At 36.3% G+C, this 20,675-nt stretch overlaps 1 protein-coding gene across 3 annotated transcripts in view; it reads right to left on the bottom strand.

Annotated features, from left to right (window-relative positions):
* Positions 1-412: 412 nt before the first annotated feature.
* The window catches only part of FAM91A1 (family with sequence similarity 91 member A1), a 48,412-nt gene continuing 28,149 nt past the window's right edge, over positions 413-20,675 (bottom strand). For all 3 annotated transcript variants that reach the window (XM_012451604.3, XM_012451605.3, XM_012451606.3), the window contains 9 exons: positions 18,037-18,185; positions 16,687-16,821; positions 16,463-16,576; positions 10,835-10,907; positions 9,628-9,777; positions 7,488-7,592; positions 6,846-6,969; positions 5,509-5,578; positions 413-3,337 (listed from right to left, as the gene is read on the bottom strand). In XM_012451604.3, the coding sequence (XP_012307027.1) occupies positions 3,152-3,337; positions 5,509-5,578; positions 6,846-6,969; positions 7,488-7,592; positions 9,628-9,777; positions 10,835-10,907; positions 16,463-16,576; positions 16,687-16,821; positions 18,037-18,185 (1,106 nt within the window). In that variant the 3' untranslated portion in view covers positions 413-3,151. The remainder of the gene's footprint in view (positions 3,338-5,508; positions 5,579-6,845; positions 6,970-7,487; positions 7,593-9,627; positions 9,778-10,834; positions 10,908-16,462; positions 16,577-16,686; positions 16,822-18,036; positions 18,186-20,675) is intronic.

Below are 20,675 nucleotides of genomic sequence, written 5' to 3'. Positions count from 1 at the left end.
ACTGAAAAACTGTTACATACTGGAAGAGACTAATGAGCCATTGATGAGTAAATACATGCAATGTGGTATCCTGGACTGGATCTTGACAATAAAAAGATACTAGTAGGAAAACTGGTAAAAGCCAAATAAAGTATGCAGTTTAGAAAATACTACTGTACCAATGTTAATTGCTGAGGTTTGACCCTGCCATAGTTTACAGAAGGTATCAAGATTAGGGGAAGCTCAGAGAAGGGTACAGAGAACATCTGACTACCTTTGCCACTTTGTGTAAATCTCAAATTACTATAAAATAATCAAGTTTTTTTCTTTTTTTTTTTTAAGTACAGGAAAGCCACAGCACCAAAACCATGGTTGTTTGTTTTTAAAATTAAGAAAGAAACTTTCAGAAGATTAAACACATTTTCATAGTAACTTGATCAACACCACAGTTTATTTGTAAACATGTTATATGTGTCAATAATCAAATTGACAACACTTTATACATTTCATTGTATAATATTAACATCCTAACAGAAAACAATCCACTGTACTCAGTTACAGTTTGGTATTTCAAAATCCTTAAATACAAATTGTATCTGAAACACTGAACACAAATAAGAAACATGAATGGCAGAGAAAACTGAAAACATCAAGTAAAAGAAACCAATAGTCTGCCACCCCAAAAATATATAAAATCATCTGATTATACAATTTAAAAAAGAAATAAAGAAAATCAGATGATCATATTTTTTGATGATATAAAGCTGCATTTCTTCCAACCTATTTTAGAGGTGAAATTGTACCACACTGAATTCTATATCTTTTTTGATATTTGTTCTTTTTTTCCTCTTGGTTTCTAAAGAATGTTTGCTAGGGTTCAAATTACATTAAGGAAGTGGGGAAAGAAAGGAAGGAATGTGGCAAAGAGCCAAATGAAATTAACTATTTGCAAAATAACTGGATATAAATTTTTCATGAAACTTCTTTGGCAAAGAACAAAGTCTGCATTTTAAATTTACCTTTTTGTTGAAATGGATCAATACTTGTAAGATTTATGAGATTACATGAGTTAATGTATAAATAAAACAAAGCCAAATTCACAGAGCAAAGCACAAACATCAGCTTTTCACATTTTTCTAAAAGCTCTAAAAACACAGACTCTCCCTACTTAAGAGTACGAGGGGTCTTCATTCAGAATCAGATGATTACTCTTGCCTCATTCAACACAAGAAACCAGAAATAACCCCATGGTTTTTCAATAGTTCCCCTAAAATTCATGATCACTATTAGGTTCTATTTCTTCCTCCCTTATCTCCCAAAGGAAATATAGCAGCAAATCACTCCCATATTTTAAGCTTTAAATTCACCAACAACTGGGTTCACTGCCAACAACTACAAATAGTCAATTCTTTATTAGTGTACATGTCATTACAGTTGGTTTAGATGGTTAATACAGGAATAAATAAAGTAACTATAGTTCATTCAAACAAAGCAAATTAAAATGAGATTAAAGAGCCCTGAACAACAACAAAAAAATACTTACAACTTTCAGCTGAAAAACTGTAAAAGTTACATACATACATACATAACTAATAGCACTAGGAATGTACAGTATCAATTATTGGAAAAATAAGTGAGTGATTCACAGTCATAAGAAATTATTTAATATTAGTATGTACTTTTTTCTTTTATAGACAAACATAACATACACATGGTTTCTACCTTCTATAAGACAAAGTAGAAAACTAACCGTTACCGCATTTACCCCAAACACAGCACTGACTGTGCCACAGATAACATGGTCCAAAATATTCAGGCCAAGGTACTGAACGCATGGTTAAGTTTTAGGAAAGGCATATATTTCCAGAAGTAAGTATGTTAAATACACAAATATCTATAAATAACAAAAAGTTATCAGCAAAAAGGTTTAGGTTATAACATTCCCGAACTTTCTAACATTTTAAGTGTTTTAGATATATGTTGTCTGACCAGTTAGTTTGGTTACAGTTTTAAACTAGCAAATCATTACCCTGTAAGAAGAGCTAAACTATAATACTGCACAAACTTCCAAAGGAAGGTAACTTGAAAAGTCTAAAAAGTGATTTCAATTATTCTAATTAACATTTGCAATACTAAAAGAATCAATGACTCAGGGAACACTTTGAAATAATTCAACTTTTCTTCATCATTTTCTAAAAAAGTATTCACATAAATTTAAGATCCAGATTGCTTAAGAGTATGTCTTCAAAGTAGGTTTATCACTACAGGATTTTGATTCAAAGACATAGCCTTAATGCTTCTAAAATGTAAGTCTAACCTAAAATCACAATCCTTGGTTTGAAAACATCAAAGCTAAGAAACAAAAAAATAAATCAGGGTGAAAATGTGCAGCAGCTATAGCTACAAGAGTGGAAAATAAATTTTATTTTTTACATAAAGACTCTATGAAAATATAAAGCCCAAAGTCAGTGACAACAGAAGTCCACATATAAATGGTGTTTAAAAATAGAAAGTTTTCTAAAGCTTTTCATGAGACATTAATGAATAGTCATAATCTGAGTTAAGACCTTATAAATCAAGGTTAAGTTATACGTAACTATGCTGATTTACATACCTTCTACAATGTCCAACTGATATACATAATTTACAGACACCCATAGGAATTCATAATGCCCTATCATATCACCTCTCAATACTGGATGTTTACTGTTTTGTAGTTTTACTACTTTAAGTACCAAGAAGCCTTTTCAGAGGAAGAGTTCCATCTCTTCCCTTGATCCCCCAAAGTATAGGTAACAAAATATAAAATTAAACAAGATTTATATTTGATAAACTAACATATAAAATTACCATTGCAATTTTCATAGTGACTGCTTATAAACATAACAGTCATCATAAAGCCTATGAAGTATATACTTAGTTTTATAAAAGAAATGCAGATTGTCTCAAGGTAAAAAATACAGTGCTGGCTGCTAAAAAGAACTTTGTTGCAATAAGATGTGCAATAATGAGCAAAACTTCAGAAAACAGGAATATGTTCCCCAAACTTTTAATATTAGTTAAGCAAGAATTGCACTGCAGCAGCAGGATGCTTTTTAGTGGCTGACACTATAAAGCTAACGTTAAGAAAGAAAAAAGGCAGAATGTGTGAGCAACAAATGGTGTAACCAAATTATTGCAAATGGAGATTAGCAATAAGAAGTGAGGAAGGTGACCGTCCACTCCATTCTGATAAGACGTCATCTTTAAATATTAAGTTTTTTGCAGGAAGTGGAACACCCATGTCAGCATATGATGACTGTGAAAGCAAACTTGAAAAACTGGGCTCCGTGTGAATATCCAATGTTGAAGCACCTTCCTAAAAGATCAAGAAACAAGAAAAATGACATTTGATACTTTACCAAAACCACTTAATATAACTAATGAGAAACAGAGACCTTGATCACCTGAGAAGTGTTTATGGACTGCAAAGCACTACAGGAGATGCAAAGATCTACACTGTGAGTGCAAAACAATCATGACAGGTATTAATATATTTAAAAATGATTAATAAAGTCAAACGGCAATCAGTCCTTTTAAATAAATAGAAATAAGAGGCTACGAGGCTACGAGGCTGTGGGAAAAGCAAAAGTTCATTTTTAGAAGACGTGACCTACCTCAAAGTATTACCTAACAGGAGAAAAATCTCAAAAAAAAAAAAAAAAATCCTTACAAAGGCCAGGTGCTGTGACTTATGCCTATAATCCTGGCACTTTGGGAGGCTGAGGCGGGTGAATCACTTGAAGTCAGGAGAACAAGACCAGCCTGGCCAACATGGTGAAACCCCTTCCTACTAAAAATACAAAAAATTAGCAGGGCGTGATGGCACAGTGATACCAGTGATGCCAGTGATACCAGTTACTCTGGAGGCTGAGGCAGGAGAATGGCTTGAACTCAGAAGGTAAAGGTTGCAGTGAGCCAAGATCGTGCCACTGCACACTCCAGCCTGGGTGACACAGCCAGACTCCATCTCAGAAAAAAAAAAAATCCTTATAAAACACTGAGCACCAGAAAGTACCAGAATAACCCATCTACTCCAGGTTTCTCAGATGCATATATTCCACACAGACCTCTCCCCAGGACTCCAAGCTCAAACATCCACCTATCTGACACTTCACTTCAGATGCTTCCTCATGCATTCTATACTCAGCATGCCCATCATTGAACTCTCAAGTTTTCCCTCACCTCTTCCTCCCAGTCTTCTCTATTCCACACAACCAGCTAATCAAGAAATAAAAAAATCATTCATGATCCCTCTCCTCCCAGCCCTAATCTTTTCCTCACTTTTAATTCATCATCAAGTTTTATCAAGCTATCTCCAAAATATATCCCAAATTAGTTTATTAATTCACTATGGCCAAGGCCTTCACTGCCACAACAACAGGACTGACAGAATTCTGAAATTTCTCCATTCATTGCATCCTTATAACACTTCCATTTTTGCCTATTTTTATAAAACAATCCATCGTAAATAATATATCTCCCATCTAAAAGTCTTCAATCATTTCTCTTTGCACTGAGCACAAAATACTAGTTCTTAACATATGCCAGAAGGCCCTGTGCACTGTGCCCCTGCTCTCCTCAACCTCACCTCTTGCTTCTACCCCTTTCATGAGGTTTCTGCCATACTAGCCTTCATTTGTTTCTTCGTTCATTGGACATTTCCCAGACATAGGATGTACAGACCTAAGCTTTGCCGAAATATTCTTTTCCAACGTTTTGGCTTCAGCTTATATACTATCTTGCACCTATTGAAATCAGGTCTACCTGAGGATTTCATCATAGTTTGGCTCCTTCAAAGTACTTATTAAAATCAGTTAGAACTTTCGTATCTTAATATTTATCTGATTAATGTCTCCCACAACACTGTAAGTTCCATTAGTGTCTTACGCAGCACTGTTTCCACAGCACTCAGCAAAGAGTCTGGCATAGGTCAGGGTCAAGTATTACCAATTGAATGAATGAAGTAAAACTTCAAAATATTGATTTCATAATGTTGGATTAGATATTCTGAGCAGAAATATTCCATTCTAAAAGTTTATCTATAAATCAAGTCTAGAATATTCTTTCTTTCCTTGGGGATGGGGGACAGTGGGGGACACAAAGTCCAGAGCACTGGCCTTCGCTGCCACAACAGACAGCCCATCCTGGCAGCAGAGAATCGTTTTAGTTATCGGGAAAAGCACTATAACCAAAAACTGGCACCTGGCATGGTACACGGCCCATAACAGACACTGAACACGTTTCTGTTGAATAAAGCACTGGCACAGAACAGAAATCAAGCTTTCGTCTCCGAAGACCTGGCCAGTGAAATGTGGAAGTCAATTAACTTCTTGAATCTCAATGTCTTCATTTATAAATGAATGTATACAATGAAATTAATGTTTATTTCATATCTTGCTACTATGATGACTCAAAAACAAACATAGAAGTGTTGTGCATACTTAAAGCTCTGTACAAGTACTATTTGGACTTTTTGGTTTTTGTTACCTGGAATGAGTGAACAAAGTTAAGGACTTGCAGAGACAGTTTTCTACTGGAATGTAAGAGGTTTTGAAGGCTGGAAGAAAAGGGTAAGAAAAAGTTTAAAACAAACATAATGGCAAGAATGAGTTTCTCATAAGAGTTTAATTTTAGCAATTTAAATGCATCTATACATCCTGGTCAATCACAAAACATTTTAAAAACAATTTCAATGTTTTTCATCAATGAAATGTTTGCTTGTTTTAGTAACAGGGAGTAGTCATGCATTAAAAGTCCATTTTGAAATAAATATATCGCATAACTAAAATCAAAGTTATTGTTTTAAAAAGATTCAACTATTAGTAAACATAAATGTTAAGTGAAAGAAAACTTTTCAAAGGAAGATTTAGGCACTATGAGGAATGACAACTATGACACAACCTTCAAATAGCCAATGTAATTGCAAAAGACAACCTCATGACAGATTTAACACACACCAACCCACCTAAATATTTTTCAAATATGTAAATCAGTAGAAATTACAGTGGCAATCTTTAGAGTTCTACTATAGTATTTCCATTTTTTATTCATGTATATTATTTTGTTTTCAGAGATTGTCAACTACTTAAGTAATCTTCATTTTTTTATAAAAGCTATACTAAGCCATTTAAATGAATTATTGTCCAACTTCATTTTCTGAAATAAGGAAGTCAAGAAGATCTTGACTTGTGGATTTCACCTCTCCAAGCCACCTATTGTGACAATTAGATTCAATTATGTTCTTTGCTGATAACCTAGTTTGTCTCAGAACCTTTACAACCATTGCCTCTTAGCAGCTACTCCCAATGGATCAGAGCTGGCATATAAGATAAAATCCACATGTCATCTCTAAGGAGAAATATACATTCATTTTAGAAAATGTAGAAAGTGAAGAATATTTTGGAAAGTAACCATAATTCCACCACAAAAAACAATCACTATTAACAGAATGTAACGTGAGTGTGTGTATGTTAGGAGTGAGAGAAATGCAGAGAAATTTTCTGTAGACGTAATTTTTTAAAAACTAGGTGCATATTCCATATCAGCATGCCCATTTACCACACCCTCACCTCACCTAGATTACTAAATAAATATAATCAAAACATGTGCCCAAAATGTCTGCCTGTGACTAATATCTGATCTAGTGAAACTTAATTTTGAAAAATACAGCAAAACCCTTAAACTAGCAATCTCTATTCAATCAAAAAACATATACAGAGCAATTACTGTGTTCATGTGTGGAATAAAAGAAAGATATAGTAACTATTCACTGATAGCTTAAAAATCAAGTAGATCAAAATATGACAATGAATATAAACCCTCACCTTTCTTTTCTGCAAAGGCCATGTGTAGCAATTTTCCTGCAAACTTTCCGGTTTAATTCAGAACTGAACAGTGGAATTCCAAAGCACAGCTCAAGAGGAACCCAATCTGCTTCTGTTGTGGCACCTAAGAAAGAATATATAAACTTATTTTTTTATCATATATAGCTACTTATTTATATTATATAACTGACAAGGGTTTCTTAACCTGAGGTTCATAAATTCTTCCTGCCACAGTGATATCCACCAATAGGCTTGGCAGGGGAGGAAGAAATTGAAGGGGCCAGTTAAGCTCTAAACAGGATAGACATTTTTTGGGTATAAACGTGTCTGAGAAGGTACACAGCTTTTATCCAACGTTCAAAGTAGTCATTTGCCCAAAAAAACAGTAATGCAAGACATCTATAAGATGAGAGAATGAATCAAAACATTTATCACAGGAATAAGGTTATTAATAAGTTGTTATTTTCAAGTTATAATTTTGTAATACTTGAATTATTCTAAGTACATAAAAATGCTTCCTAGAAAAGTCTTAAAGTCTATTATAAATAATAAGAACAGACAAATGGCATGCAAATTACTTAACATAAAACTTAAACCTCAAAAATTAGTCTAATAAAATTGTAAAAAGTTTTAACACCATACCAGAGGTTTGCTTTGTTGCTGAATCTATAGTTGCTTCCTCAATGACCATTTCAAATGACTCTGTACTCCCATTTACATCTGAGCCAGAAGCCAAATCAGGTTCTCCTTATAATCAAAGGGCATACACAATATTAAGATTCTAGCAGTTAGCAGAAGCTGCCAATAAATCAGTCCTAACATGGAAAGGACTTCATGTTAGTAATGACGATGGAAAGAAAAGGCATACTCCTTGGCTTAAGAAGTGGTTCTAAACAGGGGAGCAATTTTGATCCCCAACAGACATGAATGAAGACAGAGATGCTATTCATATCTATGAATGGTAAACAACCGACCATGCACAGGGCAAACCTCCACAAAAAAAAATTATCCAACTCAAACTGCACACAGTGCTGAGGTTGAGGAACTTTAGCCTAAAGAAACCAAAATTCAAAAAGGAAGACACAAGTTTAGACTTTCACACAGGTCATTACCGAAGCCATTTGCACCCCTGTGGAAGTATATAGTCTGTTATGTTATTACTCTTGAAAGTCCTTTTCTGATTCATTATCTTTCAGCAGAGAAGATCTTCCAAGCTCCCTCAGATCTTATCTACTTCTCTACTCTCATCTTCTACTACTGTCCAACAAATCCTTTCTTTTGGCCATAATGAGCTACTGTTTCCTAATTCCCTCTGCCTGAAAGGCTGCCACCCTCCAAAAACACATTATCTTTTGTCCACCTAATTCTTCAATTTTCAAAACTCAAACTTCATCTTCTCTAAGAGGCCTTCTCTGTGCTATGTTATCACTTTATGCAGACCCCATCATACTCAATAACACCATACTTTATACCGATTCACTTGTATCCTCTCTAGGGCTTTAATCCTTGGAACAACATTGTCTTTCTTATTTCTTTTTTTTTTTTTTTTTTTGTAGAGACAGGGTCTTGCTATGTTGTCTCCAGGCTGGCTTCAAACTCCTAGCCTCAAGCAATCCTCCTGCCTTGGCCTTTCAGAGGACTGGGATTACAAGCGTGGGCCACCATGCTTGGCCTGGTCTTATTAATTTAAATAGCTCCAGCACTTAAGCAGGTATTCCATAAATGTTTGTGGAATGAATGACATAAAAAAGGACAGCTATAGTAGACATGCTTTGAAATGACTGCCTAAGTCATAGCCCTCTTCTCTGGAAAATGTCCCTGCAATACTTGGCAGTCAACTATTTGGCCAAAGACACATGAGATAGAACTAAGTACCTATCTCAACAGGAGCCAATCAGATGCAATTAATCACATTTTCTCAGAATTTCAAACTAAGAAGCTAATGGAATACTGTCACTCAATGGCAGACAATGAGAGGTCTCCTGAATCAATGGACAAGAACTGCACCATGGCAACCCAAACTACATATACACCAATATTACACCAGAGCATTAATAATAAGTAAGCATAAGAAGGTGATTTGAAAATGAATTTTCAAATTTAAAAAAAAATGTGGTATCTAAGGAAAATTAGCTGTTGCCAATATGTAAGACAGATTGGAGAAAGGAGAGGCCAGAAAAGCATCAGGGAATGGTAGCAACAGCATATATTTAAGGTTTAAAGATCAAGACCCAGACCGGAAGAGCAGTCACAGAGAATTTAAAATGAAGAGAAAGGGAAAGAAATGGACATGAGAGACATATCTAAAGCCTAATTCACAGAACTTGGAAACTAACTGAACATAGTGGAAAAGAGAAAGAATGAGACAAAGATAAGATTTTAGACCTTGATAATTAAGATGGTGCCTTTTGACAGAAATGGTGCCTTTTGACAGAAGAAGTTGAAATGGAAAAACTATTAAGTCAATTTTGGTACCATTTGTACAGAGACTTAATGAAACCATCACCCTATAAAGCTAACTAAGTGAAAAAAGTCTTATAAACACAGATATTATGATAGTAAAGCACCAAAAGCATTCTGTACCCCAATCCTATTTTCTTCATTTGAACAACTGATATTTGTCTAAATGATATTCCAAAATATTTCCTCGTGCTTCAGTGAAAGAATATTGAGAATTCAACAATTCAGCATCCCCACAAAGGTCTGCTGCTTTTCATGTATTAACACTGTGTTAAACTCAAAACCAATTATCTTAATTCAAAGAATCCAACTATTGGCTAACCTCTCTCATCAGAAGCATCACTGAGTTTCCTATTCGCAAGCTGGCTGGAAGCATTCAACATAGTGACATATCCACAGAAATGCTGTAAGTCCACTTTGTTCCTTAATATCTGCAATGCTTTATGAACACCCATATTGACACGAGTGAACTCTAAGAACAGAATTGACATCACATTAGTGAACAATTTCAAAACAACACACCAACAACAACTTAAATGTACTTTTCTTTAACAACTCTTAGAACTACTTTTATACTTTAATAAATCATGATTAATTCCAATTAAGAAATATGTAAAGTTGTTATTCTTGTTGAAACTAAAGCTAACAATGCACTTGAAATCACACGCCTAAATTATTTACTTCTTAACTCAAGTTCTCATAAATATGTGAACTCATAAAAGAGAAAAATGCTCTATATTTAAATATAAAGATATCTATTTTTATAATTTACACAATAATCCCCCAAGGCAAAGAATCTACTAAGCAGTTCTTGAGATTTTATAAATTTTAAGATCCTGTTGTCACTATCTGCATCTCCAGATAAATGGTTATTTGCCTTAGACTTTATAACGTATTAGACAGTTGTGTGAATGATAAAAAAGGAGAAGTAGAGAAAAGTCTTCCATCTAGGCAGATATCTACTTATTCTCTTCATTCCCAAGACAGACTAGTAGTCTTTCAAAAATCCTAAATGGGTCTTATTCTATCAGATCTTTGTGGATGGCAAAGCACTTGACAAAAAACTACCTTTTGCCAATACTCTTTAATAGCATAATATGAACCTAGAACTTAAAAATTTTAAGAATTCATTTCCTGCCATGTTTTCCACCAAACTGTTGACAAGAGTAATAATTTTTTTTTTTTTTTTTTTTTTTTGAGATGGAGTTTCTCTCTTGTTACCCAGGCTGGAGTGCAATGGCACGATCTCGGCTCACCACAACCTCCGCCTCCTGGGTTCAGGGCAATTCTTCCTGCCTCAGCCTCCTGAGTAGCTGGGATTACAGGCACGTGCCACCATGCCCAGCTAATTTTTTGTATTTTTAGTAGAGACGGGGTTTCACCATGTTGACCAGGATGGTCCCGATCTCTTGACCTCGTGATCCACCCGCCTCGGCCTCCCAAAGTGCTGGGATTACAGGCGTGTGCCACCGCGCCCGGCCGAGTAATAATTTAAAAAAAAAAGTCAATAAGAACAATTCAAAAGGTACCTCCTTGTAGTTCTGTTTCATCAAATGGAAATGGTACATGGACAGTTTCTCCTACACCATGGAGACCATGCCCCTAAAAATAAAGAAACAAAAGTGAAAAGGTATACAAGAAACCTTATTCCCAATCATTGATATTGTCACATAATGGTATATTCCATATTAATACCTCATCAAAGTGCTTTCAACAATTTTCTATTTTTCTACAGCAAGCAGTGACAATCTTATGTGCATAATAACCTATAAGGCAATGTTTCTCAAATTGAATGTAAGGCCAATGCAAAAAAAGAGGCTAATTTAACAGGTAAATCAGGTGTTAGCCAAGTGAAGAATGAGGCCAAGTTTATTTGCACAAAGGTTAACTACAGTTCTGAGAGGGAAACATGGAGGAAGAATCCCCATATTTACATAGCACACCATGGACTAAGAATGTGAAACTCAAAAACCTGCCCTGAAATGAAATATATTCAAAATTACTTGCTACAATATTATAATTACATATAATTGGAAACAACCAAAATGTCCACCAATAGGTGGCTGGTTAAGTAAATTAGGAGACATATCTTCAATGGAGGGGCATAAATGAAAGAAAACTATGACCTGCAATAGAAAGATCTCCAATTGCTAAATGGAAAAGGTAGGGGGCACATCTGTGTGCAAGTACTTGCATATGCATAAAGACACTCTGGAATGGTACAGCAGAAATGAACAGATGAAATCTGATTTGGAAGAAAGATGGAGAGTGGAAACATGATAGACAGGGTTAGCAAGGGACTGATACTTTTCTCTATATACTTTTTTTTAAGGCAGTGTCTCACTCTCTCACTCAGGCTGGAGTGCAATGGTGCGATCTTGGCTCACTGCAACCTCCACCTCCCAGGTTCAAGCAATTCTCCTGCCTCAGCCTCCCAAGTAGCTGAGATTATAGGCACCTGCCACCACACCTGGCTAATTTTTTTTTTTGTATTTTTTAGTAGAGACAGGGTTTCACCATGTTGGCCAGGCTGGTCTCGAACTCCTGACCTCAGGTGATCCACCTGCCTCAGCCTCCCAAAGTGTTGAGATTACAGGCATGAGCCACCACGCCCACCTTTTAATAACATTTCATTTTTGAATCATGTGAATGTACTATTAATTCAAAGATTAAATTTAAAAAATCTGAGTCTACCCACCTCACTCTCATGTTATAAAAGATAATTCAGTTTCATCTATCACATTCAATTAATATTGTTCATTTGAGTTTTGTTTTAAAGCTTTGTTTACATTTAATTACAAAACTTGATTTGAATTTGTAGTTGTGTAATAACAAGCATGAAGAATTTAACTTTGTCGACATGCATTTAGAACCATTATAATAGAAATTTAAGTTAATACTGAGGATCTGTTTTTCCCTTTAAGAGAGACCTATACATTATTCAAATTCAAGAAACTCTGATATATCCAAGAGAAAGTATACACTTTTCATTGCTTCATGTAACAATTTAAATATATTTCTGACAGTTCTCTTTTTTCTCCCTAAACCAGATGGCTGCAATAAATTATGGTTTTAACCAAAATCTTCATTTGTAACATGTTTAAAATTCTACTAAGGTAATTTTTTTTCCCATCAAATTTAATTAAAAAGGCATTCTTCTTTAGCAAAAGCAAAACTCTTTAATAAACACTTTAAAAACAGTACTGTTAGCCTGATGTTGTGGCTCACACCTGTCAACCCAGCACTTTTAGAGGCCAACATAGGTGGATCACTTAAGCCCAGGAGTTCCATGGGCAACATGACGAAATCCTGTCGCTACAAAAAATTTGCCAAGCATGGTGGTGTGAGCTGTAGTCGCAGCTACTCCAGAGGCTAAGGCAAGAGAATCTCTTGAGCCTGGGGAAGTTAAGGCTGCAGTGACCTGTGATCATGCCACTGCACTTCAGCTTGGGTAACAGAGTGAGACCTCGTCTGAAAAAAATAAAATAAAAAATAAAACAGGTACTATCTGCTGATTGGTTGTTTTTCTAACCATATTTTGTAGTACCTACTCCCCTGCCACCAAAAAAACCTAACTTAGCTTGACTTACTGAGTACCACCTACAGGAAAGACCTTGGCAACCACCCCTCTCATTTTACTTTATTCAAAAAAGATTTGTTACTATAAATTAAGACAGGGTTTCACTATGTTATCCAAGTTGGTCTCCAACTTCCATGCTTAAACAATCCATCTCAGCCTTCTAAAGTGCTAGAATTACAGGTGTGAGCCACTGCATCCAGCCATCCTTCATTTTAAAGGTAAGGAAAACTGAAGTTTACGGAATTACCCATTGGTTCCTTCACTCTACTTCTACCACCACTACCAGTACAGTAACATTTTCTGAGATCTTCCTATGTGCTAAACAGAGTGCTCAGTCATTCTTTTCAACAACCTTAAAAAGACAGGAACTTTAATTATCTCCAGTTTATAGGTAAAGACACTAAAGTTCAAAAAGGTATTCAACTTGCCCAAGATTACTAGTAAGTGGTGGAACCAAGATTTGAGCTTAGGCAGCCTGACTTAAGTCCGTGTCTAGCCCATTCTATGATGATATCTCCCACAACTACCCCATACTACATATTCTCCCTGGCTAATTTCATCCTCTAATGGTTTCAACTACCATCTACCAGCTGATGCTGACACTTAATTACTCATCTATCTCTCATTTGAATTTCAGAATATTTCCATTTACCACAGGCACCATATAAACACAAGGCATCATCTGCCCTATAAATGGGTTCTTCCTGCTGTGTTCTCTGGAGTAGTGGTATCTCCACCTCCTGTGACGTCACTTCCTCTTGTGTTCTCTACAGTAGTGGTTATCACCACCCTTCTACCTTCATAAGCCAAATCAGAATCTTCCTGCCCTCTTCCCATCTCTTTTTCAGATATCTGATCAATTCTATTAATTGTATATTTGTAGTAGTTCTTAAATCCATTTTTCCTTTTAATTCTTATTACCACATCCTTGATTCAGGCTATCTTTATCTCTTACCTAAACTACTACACACAGTCCCAACTGGTCTTTTTTCCTTCAGGTATCTTCCCACTTCCATTCTCAATATCATCCCAGGTTGATTCCTAAAACACATCTGACCATGTTAATACCTGTTAGCCCTCTGTAACTGCTACCATCAACCTACAGGTCAATGTCTCAGCTCCACAGCAGGACACTCAAGGACAGCAGGACACCCAAGGCACACCGCCTACTTCTCTAGACTCATCTCTGACCATGACCCCCTCACGCTCCAACTCACCCCTCAAAAACGCCAAACAGCTTATTGGCCCTGGCATGTTATGCCATTTCATAGTCTTATTTATTCCACAAACACTAACTGGACAACTACTATGACCTGAGCACTGCTGGGCACTAGAAAAATAGCAATTAAAAAAAAAAAAAGAAAAAAAAAATCCTCCACCCAGAAATTTAATCATGCTGACCCTACTACCTGGCTTCTTTTAAATCATCCTTTTGTATTCAGCCTGGGTCTCACTTTCTCTAAGGAACCTCCCCTACCTAAGCCTTTCTTGCCCCAAGGCTGGACTGGATACTTCTTTTTAAGTCAATAAAGTGAAACTGAGTATTACGCAACTTTTCCCACCATCCTTAAATTCCTTGAAGATGGGGGGCCCTGTCTTATTTGCATATCCATATTAATTAGCACAAAATATGCATATTCAATTAGATGGATGAAGTGAGAAAACCTTTACTGAGAAGCTATTGTGTACCAGAAAGTGTGCTACACATTTCACATGTACATTTTCATTTCATTCTCTCAATTCTAAGAGCATAAACTGCCTACCTTACCATTAGCTGCTACTATTACAAGTATTTGTTATTATACAACAGACATTGCCATCTCCATTTTATAGGTGGGAAATAAAGTATAAGGTTTATCATGAAAATGTCACACAGCCCAATAAGTACACACAAAGAAACTCAACATTATTAGCCATTGGGAAAATGTACATCAAAACTATAATGAGGCTGGGCGCGGTGGCTCACACCTATAATCCCAGCACTTTGGGAGGCTGAGACGGGTGGATCACGAGGTCAAGAGATCGAGACCATCCTGGTCAACATGGTGAAACCCCGTCTCTACTAAAAATACAAAAATTAGCTGGGCATGGTGGTGCACGCCTGTAGTCCCAGCTACTCAGGAGGCTGAGGCAGAAGAATTGCTTGAACCCAGGAGACGGAGGTTGCAGTGAGCCGAGATCGTGCCATTACACTCCAGCCTGGGTAACAAGAGCAAAACTCCGTCTCAAAAAAAAAAAAAAAACTATAATGAGATACCATTCCACACCCCTTAGGGTGGTTATCATCAAAAAGCCACATAATACCAAGTGCCCGTGGAAATGTAAACTGATGCAGCCACTTTGCAAGACAGTCTGGCAGTTCCTTAAATGCTTAAACATAGAATTACTATATGACCCAGTAATCCATCCCTATATATTTACCCAAGAGAAATAAAAACATATGACCACAGAAAAACTTGTATACAATGTTTATGACAGCATTCTTCATATGGCCAAAAGGTGAAAACAACCCACATGTCCATCAACTGATGGAGGAATAAACAAAATGTGGCATATCCAAACAATGGAGCATTATTTGGCTATAAAAAGGAATGAAGTACTGATATATATGACAACATGATGAACCTTGAAAATATTATGTTAAATGAAGGAAGCCAGTAACAAAAGACCACATATTATATATGATTCCATGCATATAAATTTCCAGAATAGACAGATCTATAGGGACAGCAAATAGATTAGTATTGCTTAAGTCTAAGGGGAAGAAGGGGAGTAGTGGGGAGAAAATAGAAGAGTGATCACTAAAGGATACAGGGTTTCTTTTTAAGGTAATGAAAATGTTCTAAAATTGAGTGTGGTGATGACTGTACATATCTGTGAATATACTAAAACCCACTTAACTGTACAATTTAAACTGGTGAATTGCACAGTATGTGAATTATATACTCACATTATAATTGTACAGTATGTGATTATATACAGTAGTCCCCCTTTAGCTGAGATTTCACTTTCCATGGTTCTAGTTATTATCTGTGGTCAATCAAGGTCTGAAAATGGGTGAGTATAGTATATAAAACAGGTGAGTATAGTAAATCACATTCCTATCACTTATATTACAGTATACTATTTTCTTATTAGTAATTATTGTTAATCTCTTACTGTGTCTAATTTATAAATGAAACTTTATCATAGGTACGTATGTGTAGGAAAACACATACTGTATATAGGGTTGGGTACTATTGGTGGTTTCAGGCATCCCCTGGGGGTCTTGGAACTTATCTCCCACAGATGAGGAAAGTACTATAAAGCTATTATTTAAAAAAAAAAAAACAATGATCACTCAACTAACAGAAGGTGAGGCTGCAACGCAAACCTGGGTCTAACTTCAATTATCGCTTCTACCACTCCACACTGCCAAAGGGCCAGCACTAAAATCCACATCTCTGATTTTTTACCTTTCAACTTTATAAATTTCAAATGACTGGCACTTTATTGCAACTCAATATAGAAAGCTAGAAAAATTATCATCTTTATAATAAAAAGTCAAAATTGATTATTTCAAATAAGATAAATGTACCTGAATTAAAACTGCAGAATGTGTTAAAGCATCATTCAACATCGTGAGCACATTTGATGTAGGAACTACTCCAGGATCATGACCCCAAGATGTTATTAGTAATCGATCATAATTCTATCAAAAAGAAATTAACAGATAAAATGGCATTCAGAAATAAGGAAAATATTAAGAAGTTATCTAGCATACTGCTCACACACACACAAATCCAAACCTCACATACATACCTGAAATATATCTGGCAGTTTTCGAAGTCTTGTACCTTTGGACAATAAAAGGGATGGTGGTCCTTGCCCAGTGATATGATAAATGTACAGTTTAAACCAGACAGAGCTGACTTCTGGGATAGCTGGTCCAATATGCTATAATCATAAAACAGTTAAAACAAAGTTATAATAAAGTGTTATATAAGTGGTCAAATATAGTCTTATAAACAGCAAATCCCTTCACATAAGTGTTCACTGTTAAATGCTAAATGTTAACTGCATTACCCTCATGAAAATAGTTTCAATTTTATACTGGAATTAAGAAATTACGTTTGGAATCTTGGTTTTATCTATCCAGCCATATCACCTTAAGGTTACTTAAGCTCTCTGTGCCTCATTTTGCTCAATCTATAAAACAGCCATAAAGAATCTACCTCAAGAGGATGTTGTTGTAAGGTTATTCAAAAAACTTAAAACAGTATCTGGAATATAAGCTCTATATTAAAGTGTTAGCTATTATTGTCATTATTCACATACAATTTTCACAAAAGGAATTATCTACCCTTCCATCCATTTTACCATTCATTAGGCAGTTCATGGATTCCTACCACAACCAGAGTTGTGTTAAAGAATAGGAGGAAGCTGGGGAGTGTGCACAAAGAATTATTTTTAAAAGGTTAAATGCAAATCTCTTGTTGAATACTAAGGACAAAACTGGTGTGAAGACAGGATCCTCACTGAGGCAGCTAGAACACAGGCAAATTAACTGTGTACAAGAATTCCTTCATTTCTGCTATACCATTAAACCCTGCATTATCTAGGAAACCAGGTAGGATGTAGCACTGAAGAACAGCAACATAATCCCCACTCTGAAAATGGCACAGCCCACAACTTCCTTGCTAAGCATACAAATGAATGAAACTGGTATGTATTTTTTAAGTAAAAGGCCAGGAAGAATTTTCACATATAAATTATACAGTTAACCAGAGTTCTAGCTTTCAAGCACTATCTTTTCTTTCCAGCTTATTCAGAATCATGGCCCCCCCTTCCAAGACATTTAATTTTTCCTAATTAAATTTATCTTATCCTTCAAAATGATGCCAGCTTCCTTTTTGGAGCATCCCAAAACATTCTCTTTAAAATATTCTGTACATGAATAAATTTTAATCTAATGTACCACAAGTCACTAGGTGATACATATATAGCAATTACACTCCACAAATTGAGCATATCATCTTACAAAGGCATAAAATATAAAACTGCTTTCTATGGTTCAGTGATTTTTAATAGTTGGTATCTGCAGATTGAAAAGTAAACAAAACTGATGGGAGTCATGATGCTACCAAGTGGATCTTCCAAGTAGGTCTCTACCTGAGGGGTGCAGCTGCTGACGGGCCGGATTTCATTGGTGAGGGGAGCCATGGAAACAAGCAGCGTGTAATTTTTATTTAGAACTCTGCTGCAAGTTGCAGGGTCCAAACCAAGAAGGCTTTCACAGCGTAAGAGATCCAGAGGAAAACCTGAGTCATGATGAAGCACATACAGAGAATAAAAGACTGACATCGTGAAACAAAAATGTTAAAGATGCAATGTTGATAATTGACTTGAGATTTTAAATTTTCTTTTTAAGGTAGAATAACTCTATTAAGAAGTACCAAATTTCCTAGGAGACCAGCAAGACACTTTAAGATGTAAAGCTGAAATGTTTTATTCTTTGGTCTAGACAGACAATCATCCACTTCATGTTACTTTTTACTGCAACAAGATGGACTTGTTTTACCTTACTTCCTCTCCCCATCCGGAGCCACTCTACAACAGGGGCTTACAGATGACCCCTGAACAACAGGAATTACAGATGCTGACCCCTTGCACGGTCAAAAATCTGTATATAACTTCAGACTCCCCGATACCTTAACTACTAAGAGCCTACTGGTGACTGGAAGCCTTACTAATAACATAAACAATTGATTAACACATATTTTATATGTTATATATACTATATGCTATATTCTTACAATAAAGCTAGAAAAAAAAATCATAAGGAAGAAAAGCTATATTACTATTCATCAAGTGGAACTGGATCATCGTAAAGATCTTTATCCTCATCTTCACATTAAATAGGCTGAAGAGGAGGAGGAAGACGAAGTGCTGGTCTTGCTGTCTCAGAGGTGACAGAGGCAGAAGAGGTGGAAGGCAAGGCAGGAGAGGCAGGCATGCTCATTCTAACTTTAGGGAAACATACTGTAAGTTCCATCTAACGTTCTTGTTTCTTAACATATCTAAAACTCTCTCTATATAGTACAAATCCTTCTTCTGCCATCTGCTTTAGTTTCAGTGTCTGTATCATAGAAGGGTGCACAGAAGTCAAAAGCAGTCTTGAATAATCAGAACGCTGCCAGACAGTCTAATGTCAATTTGTTTTCTGTCACTGCTTTTTCTATGTCTTCCTCATTGTCTGGCACTCATTTGGAAGCACCCATCTCCATCAAGATGTCTATCTATTAGCTCTTGAATTTCTTCAAGACCCATATCTTAAAACCCTTCACTCCCCACATCTTTTGCCATATCCAAAATCTCTTTCATGATTTCCTAGATTAGTTCCGTTGTAAATCCTGTGAAGTCAGATACAAAATCTAGACAGTTTTCTCCTGCAGAAATTTATTGTTTTAGACTTCACGGCTTTCACAGCTTTTTCAAAAACAATGATGGCATCTTCAGTGATGTAATTCTTCCAGACTTTCATGACATTCTATTAGCGTTCTCTTCCATAGCATTCTCTTCCAATCCTTTCTATAGAGTACTGCATGTAAAGAGCCTTAAAGGTCATTATGACCCCCTATCTAGAGGCTGAATCAGAGACACTGTGTTTGGGGCAAGGAGATCACTTCAATGCCTTCAGTGTTGAACTCACGCGAGTTCTGCGTGGGTTAACCAGGGGCACTCTCCAGTACCAAAAGAACTTTAAAAGGCAGTCCCTTACTGGCAAGGTACTTCCTGACTTCAGGAACAAAACATCACAGGAACCAGTCCAGAAAAAGGGTTCCTGTTGTCCAGGCCCTTATGCTCTATAGCCAAAAGACTGGCAGCTGGTGTTTGTCTTTTCCCTTCAAGGTTCAGGGGTTAGCAGCTTTATAGATAAGGGCAGTCCTCACCAGAAACCTGACTCCTGACTACATTTGCACAAAACAATAGTGAGCCTGTCCCTTCCTGCCTTAAATCCCGGTGCTCACTTCTCTTCCTTACTAATAAATGTCCTTTATGGCATTTGTTTTTCCAGAATAGGACACTTTTGCATGTATTAAAGACCTCTTCAGGCAGATATCCTTTCTCCTCAATGATTTTCTTAATGGTATCTGTATTACTCCATTCTCAGATTGCTATCAAGAAATACCTCAGAATGGGTAATTCATGAATTCATGGTTCCACAGGCTGTACAGGAAGCAGAGTGGCGTCTGCTTCTGAGGAGGCCTGAGGAAGCTGACAATCATGGCAGAAAGTGAAAGGGAAGCAGGCATATCTTACATGGCTGGAGCAGGAGGAAGACAGAGAGATGGGGAAGGTGCCACACACTTTTAAACAACCAGATCTCATGAGAACTCACTATCCTGACAACAGCTCTAAGGGGGATGGTGTTAAATTATGAGAAATTGCCCCCACGATCCAACAAGGCCCCACCTCCAACACTGGGGATTACAATTAGACATGAGATTTGGGTGGGGACACAAATCAAAACATATTAGCATCTGGGAACTCATCAGCTGCCTCTTGGTCAGAAAAGGGAAAACAGAAACTGCTTCTCCTGCTATCTTAACATTTTTTAAGCCAAACCTCTTCTTAAAATTATTAAAACATCCTTTGCTGGCATTAAATTCTCCAGCTTAAGAGAATATTCTCTTTCATTTGCTTTGTCATAATGACTTTGCTTTTTCTCAAATCATATTCGAGTCTATAGGTATGCCTTTCTTACAGCAATCCTGCACCCACATAAAAGGTGCATTTTCAATACGAGA

Source organism: Aotus nancymaae, unplaced genomic scaffold (assembly GCF_030222135.1).
Source record: "Aotus nancymaae isolate 86718 unplaced genomic scaffold, 86718_ANA_hifiasm-v0.15.2.pri h1tg000036l, whole genome shotgun sequence".
In the NCBI taxonomy this organism is placed as follows: Eukaryota; Metazoa; Chordata; class Mammalia; order Primates; family Aotidae; genus Aotus; species Aotus nancymaae.
The sequence above is the reverse complement of the archived record's forward strand: the minus strand, read 5'-3'. Positions and strand labels throughout refer to the sequence as shown.